At 39.6% G+C, this 19,066-nt stretch overlaps 1 protein-coding gene and 1 pseudogene across 2 annotated transcripts; one reads left to right on the top strand and one right to left on the bottom strand.

Moving 5' to 3' along the window:
- The first annotated feature begins 4,839 nt into the window (after positions 1 to 4,839).
- LOC137959926 (uncharacterized) lies at positions 4,840 to 7,975 on the top strand. Of its 2 annotated transcripts, none has more exons than XM_068807348.1 (7): positions 4,840 to 4,860; positions 5,082 to 5,238; positions 5,740 to 5,936; positions 6,509 to 6,589; positions 6,832 to 7,059; positions 7,284 to 7,361; positions 7,443 to 7,975. In XM_068807348.1, the coding sequence occupies exons 2-7, from the start codon at positions 5,124 to 5,126 to the stop codon at positions 7,692 to 7,694; spliced, it is 951 nt and encodes a 316-aa protein (XP_068663449.1). In that variant the 5' UTR covers positions 4,840 to 4,860; positions 5,082 to 5,123; the 3' UTR covers positions 7,695 to 7,975. The 2 variants fall into 2 exon arrangements, with proteins under 2 accessions (XP_068663449.1, XP_068663448.1); XM_068807347.1 differs by lacking the exon at positions 4,840 to 4,860 and adding an exon at positions 4,891 to 4,979.
- A 419-nt stretch (positions 7,976 to 8,394) lies between these two features.
- On the bottom strand, positions 8,395 to 18,942 carry LOC137959096 (26S proteasome regulatory subunit 6A homolog; annotated as a pseudogene).
- Positions 18,943 to 19,066: the final 124 nt, after the last annotated feature.

Consider the following 19,066-nt stretch of genomic DNA (forward strand, 5'->3'; position numbering starts at 1 on the left):
TCTTGACTCAATGCAAAGTTGAGGGCAAATTCGACACAAGAAATTTACCTATTTCTTCTCCAACTTGAGAATTGATTCCAACATTTTGCATTTCCTTTTGCTTTTTCCCAACTTTTTTTCTCATCAGGCAGTAGAAGCCAGTAGGAGTCAACTTTACAAAATATAGCTTACACAACATCTCCTTCTGTCGCTTTGAGAGCTCTAACAGGTCAGTATTGAGTTTAAAAGGTCAGAACGACAGAAGGTAACGTATATGGCTCTATCCATGTCCCTGTCCCTCTATAGTCTCTGATTTTTGCAAAAGTATCTCGACATAAAACTGATTGTGTACAAGTTTTGGACTAAACAGAGAGAGATCAAAACTTCCAAAGTGAACACCGATTCTGAAGTCACCTGAAATCTCACAAGTTGTAAAGAACCAACAGAAATCTCCTGAAAAAACATTTTTACTCAGCATCCAGGATTTAGCCAACACTTTGACCAAACATAAACGTCAAACCAGTCACAGGATGTTAGTGACTCAACAGGAAAGCTTTTAGATGTGTTTTCAGAATCAGGTGAGAAAGCAGGTAGCAACCAAACAAACTCCCCATTTCTCTCATCATTGGACAATGGTTTCACTATTATAAAAGCAGTGGAAGCATCAGGTGTGATATTTCTTGCAGCCATCTTATGAAGAAGTAGGGCCACATTAACTTTTTCATTCTGCTGGCAATAAGCACCTGTAAGTGTACTAAAGGTGACAACATTTGGTTCATAACCTTTCTCTTGCATCTCCTCTTTCAGCTTCCCTCCTCTGCCGAGTCCAGAATCACAACAGTATATGTCACAACATTTGGCAGCAAACCTATTTCTCCAAGTTTCTGGAATTGTTCCATTGCCATTTCAACCTTCCCAATTTTACACAGCCCATCTATGATGGAATTAGAGAACTTAATATTTCGTTTAATTCCATATTTACTGATTCCATGAGAAAGTTCTATTGCTTCAATAAGAAAATGGTTCTTGCAAAGCCCATAAATCATTATTATATAGGTCAACCAATCGGGGCATTGGCCACTTGCATCTCATCCAAAAGCTCTTTTGTGGTTTGAACTTTACTTCCAAGCAAAGTCCACTTAACAAAGTATTATAGGTAAAGGGTGCAGGCTTAGCTCCCTCACTTATCATCTTTCTCTAAATAAGTACAGCCTCATTCACTATCTCTTTCTTACAATATCCATTAATTAACACATTATAACTGAAAAAATAACATCTGCACGTGTCGAAAAAATTTCTTGCTTTATCAAGCTTTCCTTCCAAGCAAAGTCCATTCATCAATGTATTGTATATGATACCATCAGGTTTCACCCCTCTTTGTACCAACAGCTCAAACAAACTACAGGCTTCTCTCACTTTTCCTTTGTTAAAAAAGTACATCAGTAAACACATTGAATGTTACTACATTTGGCAGGATCCCTATGCTCTCCATTTCTCTGAATAACTCATAGCCACTTCCCAATTACCAACACGACAAAGGCCACTAATTAGTGAACTATAAACAACCACATCTATGGCAACTCCCTTATCACTCATTTCAATGAACAGTTTCAGAGCTTGATATATTAACCCTTCTTTGCAAAGATAATCTATAATGATACTGTATAAAACAACATTAGGTTTACAAGCATCTCCACAGCAAACCATTTCATTATGCAACTTAAGTACAAGCCTAACGTGACAGGCTGTACCAGTGAAAATTTGTTTTTAAACAACTATTTTGTATTCTTGGGTTTCACTCTAGATGGAATTCTGAAAATCGAGGAGAGGGATGAAAGATTATCATTTTTCATCATGTGAAGGAATAACAGTAGAACAACGATGAAGATGATTAATTGAAAGTTTAATAGATGAACCTACTGACATGAAGCATCCTTGAAGGCACCCAATACTGATCTGAGACAACGACCGGAAATGGCGGCCATTCATAGGAATAAACAAGTCAAGCAGCAAAACGGAGGTGCTCCCTCCAATTATAAAAAAATCTTCGGTGGCAATGCTCTCCCTTTCTTTTACAAGACTGAAACAGTAAAACTTGAAATTCCGAAAAGAAAAATGCAGAAACCGAACCTGAGAAACAGAAGGGAGAAGGGAAGGGTAAGGCAACCATCCCAAGACGAATACAAGAAGATTGCACATTAGAAAAACAGAGACGAGGACAGGGCTGTTACAGGGGTTGGACTTATTCAAACCCAAACCCAACCCAAATCAATAAAAAACAACCATTAAGAACCCAATAAGCTAATTGGAACCATTAGGAACCCGTTATCTAAGGCAATTCCAATTAAAAGGACAAAAATACCCTTGTATCCACTTTATGCATATAATATAATATGAAATAACATAAATAACCTTCTGTATTTGTTTATAATATAATTAAAATAACAAATATACCCTTGTCTACACGTTTTGCATGATAATGTCAAATGCCGTTTGGTTTTCTGGTCCTATATTGCTTCTGTTTTCTCTCTTCCCCGGTCTTCTATTTATGATTTATGATCTCTGTTTCTCCTCCATCAACCTTCGTCCCCCGACCGGAGAGCATAGAGCGAGCGCTTAAGAAAGATCCAGACCCAGGCCTCAACATCGCAAGAACTCGAACTCAACGTCTCTCGCTATCTCTTGCGTCTCCAAAAAGGTCGACCAGTTCTGGGTAAAACTTTTTGGAGATGAAAGAGATGGTGCGAGGCGTTGAGTTCTTGGAAGGGACGCGTCAGTGCTTCATTGCAGACAACCTTTACCGCGTTCGTCTTCTTCTTCTTCCAGGTATTTAACATTATCTCGCGTACAATCCTTGTTTCTTTCTCAATCTTTTTTATTTTTATAATTCTTGGCGCCATGCAGTGCCGTAACCAGTCTTTCAATTCGTTCCTTTTCGTCCTCTGTCTTTTCCTTATTGTTAGCTCTGTATTTTCTGTTCGTCCTCCTCTGTATGATCTTTTTTTTTTCTCTTCCGGTGCTCAATTTTTGGTGTTTCTTTTTGCGTTTTTTTTTTCTTTTCGTTGGCGCCATAAGAAATTCTTCTTGTATCTTCTTTCTTCCTTTCTGCTTTGTTTTCTTTCTCCCCCCGTCTCCCAGTACTGTATTTATTTTTTCTTGATGCCAAAAGGCAAGATCAACATCGAAAGAATGATCTCTCATCCCTCTCCTTCGTCCTTCCTCCTCCCTCATGAGCCAAGATGTTGTTAGCGAGCATGTAAGAAAGCCCCAAAATTTCCTAGACGGCTTCAACAAGGCAAGAAATCGATCGAATTCGATATCTCTAGCGTTCTCTTTTTCTCCAAGGAGACTCGGAAAAGTTTAGTTGGAGAAAGACGAGAAGGTGCTGCGATAGGAACAACCTTTAATGATCCGTTACATTGCGGGTATTCGTTTCGGTGCCATGGATAGTCGTAACTCTTTCTTTTTGGTCGTCTTTCATCTGCTTGTTGGACATTAGGAAATGTAGCATAAATATCAAGACAGGTAAACCCCAAGACGACGTGAATTTCGTTGGAGAAGCTATTTTGAGAAATTCGGCAAAGTCCTGATTTATTTGATTTATCTGCAAGTTTCTTGTCAAGCAAACGACTGGAGACGAGTGGGAGCACATATCGAGAGAGAGAGAGATCTGTTGGAGAAGATAATCTCGTACTTGATAGTTCTCGGAGATTTTATCAAGAGACAACCGGAGGGGTAGCTCTGTATGGGCAAAAGTTTTCTTCGCCTCTCGTGCACTTCCTTTCTTCATCTATTCCTCTTTCCCGTTGTTCTTCCCGCTAAAAACCCGTTTAACTATTGCGTGGAACCTTAAAAACACCCTTCAAGAGTTTAAGGTTTAATAAGGTACACGTAAAAACCCCTTAATTACAACCCAAAACCAACCCGTTGAAATTGGGTTTTCAGATGGCTTCAAGAAAATCATGACATTTGCTCTCATGCAATTTCTTGTAAACTTGTCATAAGAATGAACGCATAGGGTATGAATTTACATTTGTTTGGTTGAAATCGGGTTGGTGATGAGGTCGGTTTGAATCAGAGAATAAAAAGAGAAAAAAAAGCCATCACATCAAATCAAGAAAGAAGTTTGCGCCGGAGAAAAAACAAGAATCAAAGCTTTCGTCTGTAATCCGCCCTCGCTGAGAATCGTTGGTTTTAGAAGAAGGTCGAGGACCTCGAGGTAGCCCTCTATATATTCCGATGTTTTTATGTGGTGTTCCTTAAATTCAAGGAATAACAGGAGATGATAATGTCTGTTGAGGAATTATCGATGTCAAAATGAAAACGTCCAAAGATTCCATTTGAACTCTTATGTTCTGTTCCAACTCGAATTCGTCAAAATCAAAGCAGTGGAGTACAACCGGACGATTCTTCTGAACAACCGAAAACAGAGGAAGGATCCGTAATGAGGGATTTGGCGAATTTCAGTGACATCAGAAAGGGAATGCATGCTGCCATTGTAGGCAAAGAGAAACGGGTTTCTAGCAAAGAAATTTTCCTACAGGTAATGGGGGATGCTTCGATTTTTTTTCTCTTCTTCTCCGGTGCAGACCTCTTCCGAAGGGCGGGATCCCGTTAACGGGCCATAAACGGGGCAGAAATGACATTTTCGTCTGATTGACCTGATCGCCACGTGGAGCTCAGCGACTAGGTGTCGAAGAGATATGATGCTGCGAGAACCAGATAGCACTTGGTGGTGCGTATTACGCACCATCGTAATTCTAAATGGTAGGTCAACCATTTGAACATCAGGACTGTCAGATCGTGGCATAAAAGATCAACGGTTCAGCTTGTGTGAACGGATGAATGGCAACTCTTATCTCGACGTTCCTGCAGAATTAAGTAATTTTTTTTTATTTTCTACATCTATTCCCGCCAAGTTCTGCTCTCCGTACCTTAGCGGGAAATATCTTAAATTTCCATCTCTGCCAGATCATTTTCTACACAACTTCGATCCAAATGTTGGGGTTCTATGCATATTTATTCTTCTGCGAGTTTCGATTTAGTTTTTTTAATGTATGATAGAGCACTCTTAGAAGAATTTCGCCCTCTTTTCTTCGCAGGCGGTGAAATTTTGAGATAGGTTTTCTTGTACCTGGGGAACGATGCCGGATTTGAACTGGAAACACCATACTCTTGTGCAAGCATTGTTGAGTAGGGGTCCTTTGCAGGAAAAGGAGTTCTTTTCTATATTTTCTGCCGTCACTGGGAAAAGGGCGGGTACATTTTGCTTTGACTAGTTGTATGTTTCGTCGTTGCAGATTTTCATTCTTTGCAATTATCTGTTAAAGATGCCACTCTCTGATTGTTAGATGTGTTATAGTTTTTGATTGATTGTTTCTAATTTTCTATCAGCTTGTACCCAAGTTTGTTATTCTCACATTCAGTAATTAAATTTCCATTAGCAGTTCTATTTCAAATTATGGGGAAACTGTCGTTTTCGACATGATTTCTGTCATTGATATTCAATCAGATTTTATGCTGCGTATCATTTGAGTGCTATTGTGTTCCGGGACTCTATCCACTGTGAAATACTGTTTGTATGAACCGGAACTGGGCAGACTTAGCTCCGCTTGCTCTAGATTGGAATTGGAGAAACTTGTCCACTTTCCTTAGCTGTATCCTCCACTCGTTAGCTTTTGTAGTATGGAGGTTATAGAGATCTCACTATGGGCATTTTTCTTGATTAAATTGTTGTTGGTTTGATTTACTTGCTTGCAGATGCCCATCAGCAGCTATTCAACGAGCAACTTGGCCAGATAAATAGGGCATTGGCTTATGTGCAATTCGAATTGAGGGGATGCAGAAATCAATATGACGGAAAGGTCTACTATGGGGTTGTAAATAATGTGGCCGATGAGCAATCAAAGCTTGGGACAAAGTATACAGCTGTCCAAATTGCTTTTTATAAAGCTGTTGTAAGTAAATTTCCTTAACGTTCAGTCCGCTCTCTTCTGCTTCAGCTACTTGGCTTGATTTTTATAAAAGCTTGTTGGCTGAAAACGAAATGTTAAGAATGATTTGCTTATTTACTTTGTTGAGCATGGGAATATTTTTTTTTTCCATTAAACCAAAACATATGCCTGGAAAGCCAAATGTGGTGTCATGGAAGCATTCTTTAGTGTCATAGCTTCACTGTACCACATTGTCACCTACCAATAAATCTGATCTACCAAAAAGAATGAAGAGCCGTGTATGGTAGTGGTCAATCCATGGCGAGATTTCTAACATATTGGTCATGGAAGAAAAAGAAAAAACCACTCAAAGAAGAAGGAAAAGAAAGCATCAATTTTAGAACAAACTTAAAAAGTCTCCAGATCATAGCAAGCAAATGTGAGAAGTATTTGATAAACTTTATTTGCAACTCAGTGAAACTCAGTTTGGTTGTCAATATACTCTGCTTATGCGTTGGAGCAGGCATGCATTGAAACAACTATGCTGAATTACAATCTTGTGTGAACATTTGTTTCATTCAACGTTTTTTGTGCAGCTAGAGGCTATTGTGCAAGATGGAACAGCTCTAGGATGCATAAGCAACATCGAAGCTCTCAATCTTAATCTTGAGAATCAGGTTTAATGTTCACTAAGCATTTTTTTTTTTTTTTTTTTTGCCAGAGTAGAAAGTTTCATATCTTACTGATTTTGTTTAAAAATTGTACCAGTCATTTCTCCCTATTTGACCTCCAACAGTGACCCTTTTGGTTTTACTTGACTGACAAGAGTTCTTTAAGTAGTACATTTTAACATTGTGTCTCAATAACTACACCTTGTATTTGCTTATTTTTCTCCCTTTCTAATTTGTTACACGATCAGATAGGGCAAGGATCGCAGGATGGCCCTTTTCATATTCCTTCAACATTCAGGAACCTCACAATGTCCCAGAAGGAGAAAACTCTGGAGGATCTTATTCGAGATCAGTGGCTCTGTTTGACCTCGAATGGCAATATTGGTCTTGGAGTAAGATCTTTTCTTGATCTTCGTAGTTGGTTCCGGAGTAATGATGTTCCGTTGTGTGATGTCTGCAACGAAGCTGGAGTGAAGGTCCTCTCCTTGATCCCATGTAGATTATGCTCTGTTGCTCAATAGTATTCCTATGTGATATGCCATGAATTAAGGCAAGCATGCATGCTAGGACGTGTCATGTTTCTGCTCATCTTAGTATCATCACAGTTGGTTGTTTTAAAACATCATTAGGAAAATCTGTCATTGCAGTAGTGAGCTTAATTTGTTTTTCTTAGTATTTATCAAAAAAAATTCACTGGCAGGCTGATATATGCAGTAATGGGGATTGTGCAGTGAGAATACACGACTACTGCCTGAAGAAGAAATTTTCTCAGAAAAGGGTATATTTTTGTCCTTAAGTTTTGTACCATGATCATTCTCTTTCTTTTTCAATTTCCTTAACTTTTGTTTATCAAATTCAGGTTCAAAGAATCTGTCCAGGTTGCAAGGCAGAATGGAAGTATTCAGGTTTGCTGACAGAAGATGCAGCAGAGGCCAGTGAGCGTACTCAGACCCAAGAGCCGCATTCCAATTCAGCAGGTCCTGTCACAAGGAAGAGGCTTAGGAGCTGCAAGGCTGAACGAGTAGATGAAGCTGTTGTTAACCCCTCTCCAGCCATTGATGCAGAACCAGCCAGGGTGAGAAGAACCCGAAATTCCCAACGCATAAAGTAATTGTAATATAGATATGCTGTCTGACGAGAGTAATATTCAAATCTTACCCTCAGACCGTGCCTGTTCTCTAGCAATTGCATAAGGTGTGTTGGAACAAAGATATAGCACCTATATGCACCTTTCATGTTCTGCCAAGGTATCTTGGTCTGATAAATGGCTTGAGAGCATTGCGATGTATCACATAAGAGCCGTCGTGCAGTCATTGTTCTAGTTTTTGGTGAATTAGTTTGCAACATTTTTTGTTGTTCAAGAAACGATTACAGCAATGTAGATTATCTGCATATTTTACCTCTACTAAAGAACAAAAAACACTCTTTTTTATGTCTTTACCCAAAGGATATCAACTATTACTTAACAATCTTCTCTTCAGTAGCGACAGATCCGAGGTCAGGGACCAAAATTTAATGCTGGCTGTTAGAATAACACTGACACTAAGAAAAAGTACTCAGAAGCGCGCTATGATACGCATTTGGCCCTGCAAATCTTGTCATCTACACAGCAAGTTTCTTATTTTTTTTTTTATTCTTCAAAAACTCGTTTCTGGAGCATTTTAAAGTCGAGGCTTTCCAAAATATTATTCTCGATCGGTTCCAGCTTTCCACGGTTGTAACCTGATAAAATTAGCTCCTTCGAGGAAGCGATATAGAAGAACACCAGTGTACTATCATCTTATTAAGAAATATAACTGGTTTCGCTTCGTCACTCGAAACCAAAAGGATTCCAATTTATTCACTTTCATTAAAATCAAGAAAGACGGATAGAGAGTCTCATAAGGCGCAAACCAAGTTTCAGAATGGTTTTCTAGGTCATAAACAGAAGGCGGATGCTACATCAATAACTATTTGAAGGCCTTGTATACATTCATCCCATATGGGTCGTAAGCTTACACAAATGGTGCAAAGTACAACTCCAAAAATAACTTATTTCTTCAAAAAGCTCCTTAACCAGAGTATCTAGCTGATGTGACCCACATTAAGCATAATAATTCAAGGTAGCTTTCTTCTTTGCCTGTACTTGAATGATCCCTTCATTGAAATCTTCGTGCATTACCTGGAAAGAGCAAATAAAGAAAGATACTTTATATCCGCAATAAGAATGACAGCAACCTTATAAAAATAAAATGAAGAAAGCAGTTGAACCAAACATATGGAAAACCACCTCTGTTCCATCTCGGCGGAGAGCCAACATGCCAGCCTCCACGCAAACAGCTTTTAGCTGTGCCCCATTAAAATCATCAGTTGAGCGAGCCAATTCCTCAAAATTCACGCCTGGATGCACATTCATTTTCCTGGAATGTATCTATATAAATGCAATGGGAAAAACAGCTGAATGAGAAAAAGGTAGTAATACAACATGCAGACTGATAACATTATGCTTGATTTTAGTCAAACCTGCAAAATCCGTGCTCTAGCTTCTTCTGATGGATGTGGAAACTCTATTTTGCGGTCCAGACGACCAGAACGCATCAGGGCAGGATCCAAAATATCAGCCCGATTAGTTGCTGCTATAACCTGGGGAATCATGTTGACAATAAAACAGCTTCAGTCATCACTAACAGTGACCTTGTTTGTCATGTGCAATTACATCCTTAGAGACAACTGCTAAAGATGCCAAGTGAATAGTACTTCATGACCTAAAAATCATCACCTCTAGCATCTAGAATATCATATGAAGCGTTTGGATCAGCACGATAACAAATCAGTATCGTTTTATCCAAGTTCAAAGGAACATTAGAAGGTTAAAGTTTTCCAATAAACACTGACCTTTATCTGATCGTCGCTGCTGAAACCATCAAGTTGATTAAGTAGCTCCAACATTGTCCTCAGTACTTCCCTATCTCCACTCACTTCACTGGAGTAAAAAGAAGTATACAAGTAAATGAACAATTTTCAGTGAAGCATATTAGAAACTGAGAACACAAGCAGAAACCTGGAATAAGAATCAATTAGGAAAACTAGAAAGCCTAGTAGGCCATGGGGAAAAAAAAACCCACAAACACCATTATATAGGCACCATCCAGAGTTTCGTGTCTCTATGCCTTGTAACAGGAGTGTAAAAAATTGGGCATGACAACTGTCTGAGACTCTCATTTCTGCTGGAGTGGTCTGGATCTCCACCAAAGAATTGGCCTGCTGTTTTTTGAATCCAACAACCACTTGCCATGATTGTGCCTCAGAAATCATTTGTGCCTACTAACCATGGAGGAATGGGAGGCACACGCATAAACTCCTATCTGCTGCTCCTCTGTAGCAAGCATTGAGACTCATGTCACTGTCTCTTGGTGTGGGAATGGGTAATGGAACAGTCACAACATTTATTTTGCCCCCAGGATATAGCGACACGGAACTCTCTTCCTGCCTTTTCGTTCATCCTCACATTTTCCACCCAACACACACCCTCTTCAGCACTATGCCTTCGATGTTGATTCCTACTATGTTGCATCCCGAGGAAAAAAATATGAGACCCGCAAGATGTGTACTCATGCACACAAATATTCCAAAAGATTCATGATCAACGATACGATTTCTTTACAGCAATGGTGATGCGTACTCTAGTCTCACAAAAGTTTTGCAGGACATCATCTCTCCTTGACGCTTCTCCGCCAACCACCATGGACATCATCAACTCTGAGCCTACTCCGATCACTTCATCTGATTGCAACCTAGATCTTAGTGACATAGTTGAAACAAATAAAAGATGAAAATTAAGACCATGAAGGTAAACAAAAGCGCAGGTTTATGCTTAGGGTTTTGAGAGCCTCTATGCAATCCAAACTCTTGGAAGCTAAGGTGATGGGCATGTGGAAACCTACTGGTGATCTCCAAGTTGCTGCCATGGAGCCAACTGTTTTTTCTTCAAATTTGCATGTGAGAAGGACATGCTCAACGTGCATGAGCATAAGCGGTGATAGATTGAAAGACTACCTTCTCTTGCGCTGATGGACTCTGAATTTTGATCCCAAAACTCATTAAGTTCGACATGATCAACCTACGGATGAAGCTCGAGGGCCTATCAGCTGTTTTCTACACGTACTCGGCACTCTTGTATATTGGTAGCACAGGGAAGAAGTCCTGGAGATTCATCATAATGCTCGAGAAGCTGCACACATGCTATACGCTCATCTGTTTTTTTGTGTTTGCATCTAACCTCCCACCTTGGGCGTCTATCTCAACAATGATGGCATCACGCACTGGTAGGAGTTTAAATATGAAAAGGTTCCTGATCTTTGTCTGTGGTGTGGTACCCTTGGGCATGACTATAATAAGTGCAATGAGACCATCTCTGGAACCTAAATTCAAGATGGGGAGGGTGATAATGGCAATGGAAGTGGGGTGGGGATGGCTGAACTAGATGGAGCAGGTCCCCTTTCACAGGTAGGCTGATTACCCCCTAGCCTAGGCTGGCAAATCTGGCAATTCACCAACTAAGCAGCACAAACTGCTGGAGGTGAGATAACCCACCTTGCATGGCAACAGCAGTGAACTCAGTTCACAATTTACTAGATGTGGAGGCTACTCCCATGCAGGGTTTGCTTCATTCTGTCCTATTTGGCGGTGACTCCTCTGCTGCTCCTTTGGCATTCTCGAACTTGACCTTGGAAGATTTTGGACAAGCCCCATTTTCCATCGGAATCGATCAGCTGCCTGACTATCTTGAGGAGGCTGGACATCTTCAACTTGCACTGCAAAAGACCCACCCTGCTGCTCATGCACTCGACTTCTTCCCCTCCCCCCTTGTGGTTGATCATTCTATCCTCTCAGATATTGCCCCTAAGACCTACCAGAGCGATGACTGTATATGTGCTGACAAGCTTATGACGCTAGCTAGATCAATAAATTGGATGGACCTTCTCAAGAGTCATCCTCGGGCCATGTAACTGACATTGTACTTGAGCCCTCCTTCCCTGGCTCACTCTATCCTTGACAAGGATGCTTCTTCTGTTGAACCTCTTGCAGCCAGCACCTGATGTAAGTGTTACACACTCAAATGTTGACTTGGCAACTGGTAGATGCTGCAAGAGGAGACTCCACCGCCAAGCGACCTCAACTCTCTTCCCAATCTATGGATTCTGGAGGCAGCAACACTCCGGTCTTAGGTATGGTCTGCAGACACTATTTCCATTACTTAAAATTCCATCACGAATGTCTTATACTGGAACATTAGAGGTTTAGAAAATAGGCTCAATCTCAGATATCTGAAATCAACTCTCGCAAGACCCAAGCCTGCCATTATCTGTCTTGCCAAAGTTCTAACTAGTGCTGAGTTGTTTGCCTGAGTCAGGTCCAAGCTACAAAAACTGATTGACTCCTACCTGGTGCTGGCTACTGGCCATGCTGGTGGCATCCTATGGTCCAAGTTGACTTTCCTTTCCATAATTAGAAGTTCACTGTTGTATATTAGCTGTAATAAATTACCCTGGCCTCCCTACTTGGACCCTTTTCTCACTATACCTGCATCCCCAAGTCCCTTCGTGGAGAACACAGAGGTGAAATTGATAAAAACTTAATGATCTCCAACTTCCCTTGGGTGGGCTTATGGGATTTCAATGCCATTCTGGACAGTAGTGGAAAATATCTGGTATCCTACCCCGTTCTCCCTCTACCCCTACGGTTCCATGTGGCAAATATGAGTTCTCTTCTCCCTTCCATTACATTATTGAGGATGTTTTTTCTATTCTGGCTCGATCATAAGGGTCTTACTGAAACCATTTCAAATATTAGCTCCCATTGTTTGCCTACACGGTTCATGCAATTTGGAGGGAAAGAAACGGGCAGATCTTTGAGAATGAGTCCCTGTGGGTAGGTGCACTGTTTGCTCAGCTTTTCTCCTCCGCCAAGGGAATTTACTTCTACCGCATGCCATGATGCGGCTGCTAATACCTTTGAGCAAGCCTTTTTGTAGAAACACCATATTGTTGTGGACATTGAGCCTCCCAAGCCTATGCAGACACCTACTTGGGCAGTTCATCAAAATGGGTGGTCTATCGCCACCTTTATGGTGTTGCTACTGCTTCCTCTTCATTTGGGGGTGCAGACGGTTGTCTGATTGGCCTTAACAAATGAATCATTTGTTGTTACTCTATCCTTTTTCATTCTGCCTCAAGCACACTTGCAGAGGCTTTGGCTTGTGTGTTAATCAATTTGTTGCAAAACAGCAGGGGGTGATTCAAAGGTGATCCTGGAGTGCCTCTAGGGAAACTATGTGATCCCCTGGAGGACCCAGCATGTGATTGAGAATTGTCATGCACTGTTACAGCCATGCACCTCTTTTGCATTCAGCATATCATCTACCGGGAAGTGAATGGGATCAATGATGCCCTTTCGAAGGATGGTGCCAGCATACTGGCATTGGGGAACTGTCTGTGAAATATTGAAAAAGAAAATGTAAAAAGAGGAATAAAGGAGAGCTTTGGAGAAGAGCGTAAGCTGCTCTTGATAGGGCAAAAAGTAGAGCCTCATCTCTTCTTTTATTAACTCACGTGAGTAGAGAAAAAGTAACCTCTCTACCCCTCATACAAGAATTCCTTATATCTCCATAGTTACATGTCCAAATGCCATGAAAATTAAACCATAGGCTAATATAAACATACTGAAACTACTGATACTCTCACTAACATATACAGACTTAGTTAAATGATCAATGTTTGGCATCAGGGTGCACCAGATTTTGTAATAAAACACCTTCCTTTTCTTCAGCATGTATCTCAGCAAATGTTGCTAGTATTTTACATGTTTTAGACTCTTCTTTTGCTTAATAATGCACATCCCCTTTCAAAAAAAAAAAAACAAAGAAAAGAAGAAGTGTGACTAATGATTTAAAGTTTTGAAATCTTGCATGAAAGACTTTGCTTCAGAAAAATATGTTATACATTAACATGAAGATGTTTGAATTTCAGAAAAGAAATGCAGTCAAAACAGAAGCAATTATCAACCAAAGGTACGAAAACCACAAGAATATTAGCAGAACAGCATAGAAGAGGAGATACCTATCAAATCGCTTGGTTCCAATTGCATCAATTTCATCAATAAAAATGATGCATGGTGACTTCTCCTTGGCAAGTTGGAAAGCATCACAAACAAATTTAGCACCATCACCAATGAACATCTGCAAATACCAGATTAAATACAGTTCAATTTATTTTTTAAATTGGATTTCACATACAATGACAATCATAACAGTAGAAGCACTTTCCATATTTTCCATGGCATTGATGGCAAGAACCTTGGTCAAGCCTCTAGTTAAGGACCATTTCCTTTACAACAATTGAAGGCAAAAAATAACCACTTCTCGTGGAGAGCCTTCTCAAAGGGCAGTGAAATGCACCTGGTTAACTAACCACTAGAAACTTTAAAAATATTTGGAACCAAAAAATAGTGATTTTCCTAAGGTGTAGATGCACACAAGTAAAAAGACAGAAGAGGATAGGACAGCTTATAGAAAAAACAGAGAACTATCAAATAAAAATTGGTCCAGATATCAGCGATAAAGTAAATATAGATGGTCTCATTAACTGATCCTCTCATCAGTTTTGTTTCACTACTATTTTTAGTTGAAAAAGCTAATGTTCTGCATAGTGTCGACCCTAGACACCGAGTCCCCTTGAATCACAAAGATGAAGCTTGATATTAGTGAGACTTGACCAAAATTCTAGTTTGCAGGGTTCAAATCCTATTTAATTATTACCTTCAAATTATATGGTCAAAACAATTATCAAACAATTGTATTTAAAGGTGTGGGCAGCAGATGCCAACTGCTAAAAGGTGTCCTACGAAAAGAAAGAAACAAATAATCCACTGAAGCAAACAGTGAATTTTAGAGAAATAATTAAATTAGTTTATTCGCTGACCCTCCCATCCTTCGTATAAATCCAAAGACGTGCAGCTTAGGAATGTGGAAGATGTGCAATTTGGGAGCATGGAAGGTTTGCTGTTTAGCAATGTGGAAGGTACAAAGACCCAAAAAGAAATGATACAGAGGAAAAAGAACAAAAAATAATTTAGTTACCTGAACAAGTTGTGGACCAGCCAACTTTAGAAAAGTAGCATCAGTCTGTGCAGCACATGCACGAGCCATCAAAATTTTCCCAGTTCCAGGAGGTCCATAAAGCAGAACTCCTTTGGGTGGACGGATTCCTAATCTCTGAAACCTTTCCTTGTGTGTCATGGGCAATACAATAGCTTCTACAAGTTCTTCAATCTATCACAAAATTTAATTCCATGATCATCATGTACAAGTAACGCAATAGCTGGCAAAATTTGCAATAACTACAGCAATTAAAATTCCCAAACAATGCAAATTGTTCCCACAGTTAGACACCCATAAAATTAGTTCTCCACCTACTGCTCAAGCCAATGAATGCAAAGACATATAAATACCTGCTTCTCAAGACCACCAATGTCACTGTAATGTTCTGTAGGCTTCTCGTCAACTTCCATAGCTTTCACTCTTGAATCATACTCTGATGGAAGTGTGTCCAATATCAAATAACTATCTTTGTTCACCTCAACTAAATCTCCAGGTTTCAGCTTATCTGGGTCTACCAACCCAACAACTGGTAGAAAGATGGTCTAACATCAAGAATAAAGAGCATAAGAAACTTACAAGATCATTTTCCAAAGAAAAAAAAAAAGAAGGAAAGAAAGAAACTTACAAGATAAACGTCCCATTAAATGACAAGATCCTGAAGAAAAAAATAAATAACTCTTAAGGAGAGCATGCCCAATGTGTTTAATTCTGCTTCCTGTTCCACCATTTTTGGAACAGCAATGTAGAGTTTTATATATATATTACTTTTCAGTTTGAGATGATGTTCGTGCTTTTCTAAAATGAACAACCGTGGCCAATGACATTTTAGAACCACCAAAAAGGTTTCAAGTGCACAGATGGCGGAAGCTATATGAATGTGTTATGCAGTGGGTGGGAACAGTCAGTCTCTAGCTGAACTAACAGACAGAAGCATGCCTCAAACAAGTAGGATTTGTGAGAAACACAGGTCAAAAGCAAAATTCAAAATCCACTAACGATAATATAGAAAAACGAAATAATTAACAAATCCTGGAAGACTGGAGAAGCTCACAAACAATAAAACAGCTGATATAACATATCCAGAAATAAATCATATTTTCCACTTATACTAATAGGTACAGAGAACAATATCGTACAAAGGTCAAATAAAGATAAAGTGAGAGGGGAGGAGACGTTTTAGTATATATTTCTTCCAAAAGAAGTGGGGGCTGGGAAATCCATGTCACAGTAAAAACAGCAAGTTTCAACCATATAACTGAAAATAGATTTGAGTATGAATTTTCAAGTTGTGGAGGCCATCTTTAGTCGTGACATTCCCAAAAATATAGAGTCAAGGTCAGCACTTGACTACTTCAAAAGATAAATACATAACACAATACTATCTTTCAAGGACCCAATAACATGGGCAGTAGCCTTCCTTAAAAAAAACATGATTTTCAAGCAGAACCAAAAGCTTCTAGATTTGACAGAATGGAACAGGAAGACTCAATCCAAAGAGGCCCATAGATGCTATTTATTTCAATATCTGCATGACATGCAAAATGGAATGCTATAATGAAAAAAAATTGAATTTGCCCAAACATGGAAAGAGCGTTCAGAGTTAAAAAGTTGGCTCACTTGGCGGGTAGATGTTTTTAGTACGACACACTTTCCCTTTGTGAGTCAAGATCAACATTTGCACCATCTTCCTCTGCTTCCTCTTCTGGGTTCATTTCCAAAATCTGAATGCAAGAGTAAAGTTACTATTTCACACTTGAGTAGTTGACTTTATGTCAAATCCGAAATCTTACAGAAGAAGGTATATCCAACGCTGAAATAAAGACTAATGAATACATGCCTCAGGCAAGTAAAATTGTCATTTTGAACAGAAAAGGGATTGTAATATCACTGCAACGGAAGTTTTAATTTAATGAAGTACCTAATCATTTGGGCTGTACCAATCTCTTGGTTAATAACATCATAACATTACCAGAATTAGTACTAAAAACATTATAGAATTAGCATTATTTTTTATGTGCAAGGCTCACACCCAAATAGACAACCCAAGATAATTGATTTAGATGGTTATTATTATTATTTTATTTTATTTAAAAAAGACGCAATTGTATTAAAAGGCTGAGGCCAGAAATAGTAAAATACAGGATTTAGAAGGGAAGAGGAGTCCTTTACAACAACAGATTGGAGGGAGACCTCTCCCTAGCAACGGAGACAGCTAAACTATTAGTTGATATCAAAACATGGTTCCAAACAACAACACAGTGAGAAGCAAGGTCCAGAATCTCATAGACAATCAGCCAATGTCTCCAAGGACGTTCTTTCTTATTTGAACACCAACAGGTAACTACCTTAAGAATCACCTTCGACAATGAGGGGGTCATTCGACCTACTGACAAAGAGCCTAAGCCCATAACTAAGAGCTTGGAGCTCAGCAGATGTAGAGTCAGTAATGCCACAAGGGTATCTGACTAGGAAGTCAAACATCCTCTAGCTGCTATCTCTAAATACACTGCCAAAACCAACAAGACCCGTGTTGCCTAAGAAGCAGTTGGGAGGAAAGAGAACAAGCAAAATGATTGATTGATTGAACGCTTTAGATTATAAATATAATATTTTGGCATATATAACACCCTGTATCGATGGATGAAAAAATTTAAATAATTGAAATCACATCTAGGAAAAATGAAAAAGTTCAACATCCCCACATGCCTTCTTCAATTTTTTGAATGCTCTGCTTCAGTCAATTGCATCTGTCAACACAACTCAGTGCAATTTTTACAGATTAAAATTTTCAACTGTTTGTATAAGGAGGGACAACCTAAGCCTCCTATGCATGCACTTACGCATGTCTAAGAATTAATCACAAGTAATTCCTTATACAAGAGCTCAACTGAAATTCTGGTAGGTCCCTGGAGTGGTCCTGCAGTGCTGGATCCCTTCCTCTCCTCTCTTTGTGAGCATAAAGTGAGTGATTGAATGTTGAATCAGAAACTTCCCTAGCCCATCTCCTTCATGTTGTGAGCCATTGAACCACTTCTACATGCCCCTTGGATAACTAAAATTTTAAAACACTATAGAAAAATTTTCCTTTGTCTAATGGCCTCTTTAATAGTGCTGCGAATTGACAGTTTGAATCTCAACGGCGACAAAAAGGCCGCCCACCATCCACTAGTCACAGAACGTTATGAAAATTTTCAATGAAATCCCTGAGATTAGTTGGTTCCAAGCCTCAGCAGCTTGAATAAAGGCCACAATATTTACAAGATGACTTACGATTGAGCCTTAAAGACTCCCGAGTCCTTTAGTTACTAATTTTGCTCACAGCCGTCCAGAGCGTATGGTAAGAAATGGTCATAAAAGCTAGGACAGTGACATTCATCTAACCAATTTTTATCTGTCAAAACTCAAAATTCATGAGTTCAATCTGCATAATCCAAATGAACTAAAAGAACTGGAAAGGCGATTAGAAGATTGTTTTCCAATAAACTGAAGGCCCCAGTCGAGATTCCCCATGAAAAAAAATCAAAAAAGCACTTGAATTGGGGTTTCGCCCCATTCAGAAGTAACAGATTAAGCTTTAAAATAGATTACCGGAGTTTCCCAAATGAAGATTCACGAGATAAAAGAAATCAAATAGGATAACAAATCACCTCCACGATGTTTCCAACAAGATAGGGCAGTTGCTTGTTTAGCTTGATCTTCTCCTGATTCTCTTTTATCTTCTCCTTGAAGGAATCAAGCTCCATATTTGTCCTCTGCAATTCTTCCTGAACAGACCGAAACAACAAATCAGAAAAACAATCAGGGTTCAGATAACGAAAAGTTTCAAACACAGAGAATAGAGAGAAGAAATAACCCTGATAATTCGAATTTCATTGTCAAGAAGGCGCGAAGCCGTAACAACGTCGTCCGTAGACAGAGACGCGAGCTGATCATCCTCGAAAGAGGTATCTTCTGCCATCGGAGCGGCCATGGCACAGAGCTAGATTTAGACGTTAGAAAACAGGGATTGAGGCCCGGAATGCAATCACTACTGTCGCTGCGTCAGGCAATTTTGTATTTCAGACATTAATTCAGTTACAACCTGAGTGAGTTCCTTCCGATTTGTTTAAAGCGGGTGGGAAGAAACCAAAAAAGGTGGCGGTCTAGGTGAGTCGGATGAACAGGGCCAATTTAGACCGAGTCGCAACAACTCGTTATCCTCCCACTGCCGACAGCCAGAGGTTTTCGCTGCTCTGTGAAACCAGCCTCACGCTGTGCCCTCCGATCTAAGAACAGAGTCATCCAAGCCTTAGCCCGGGCGACAAGGTTCAACTGCACGGCTTGGAATGGGCAAGTCGCATAGTTCA

The sequence above is a fragment of the Aristolochia californica genome, unplaced genomic scaffold, assembly GCF_029961685.1.
Source record: "Aristolochia californica isolate CCGP_79_NKW_82.1479 unplaced genomic scaffold, dmAriCali1.0.hap1 SCAF_3, whole genome shotgun sequence".
NCBI lineage: Eukaryota > Viridiplantae > Streptophyta > Magnoliopsida > Piperales > Aristolochiaceae > Aristolochia > Aristolochia californica.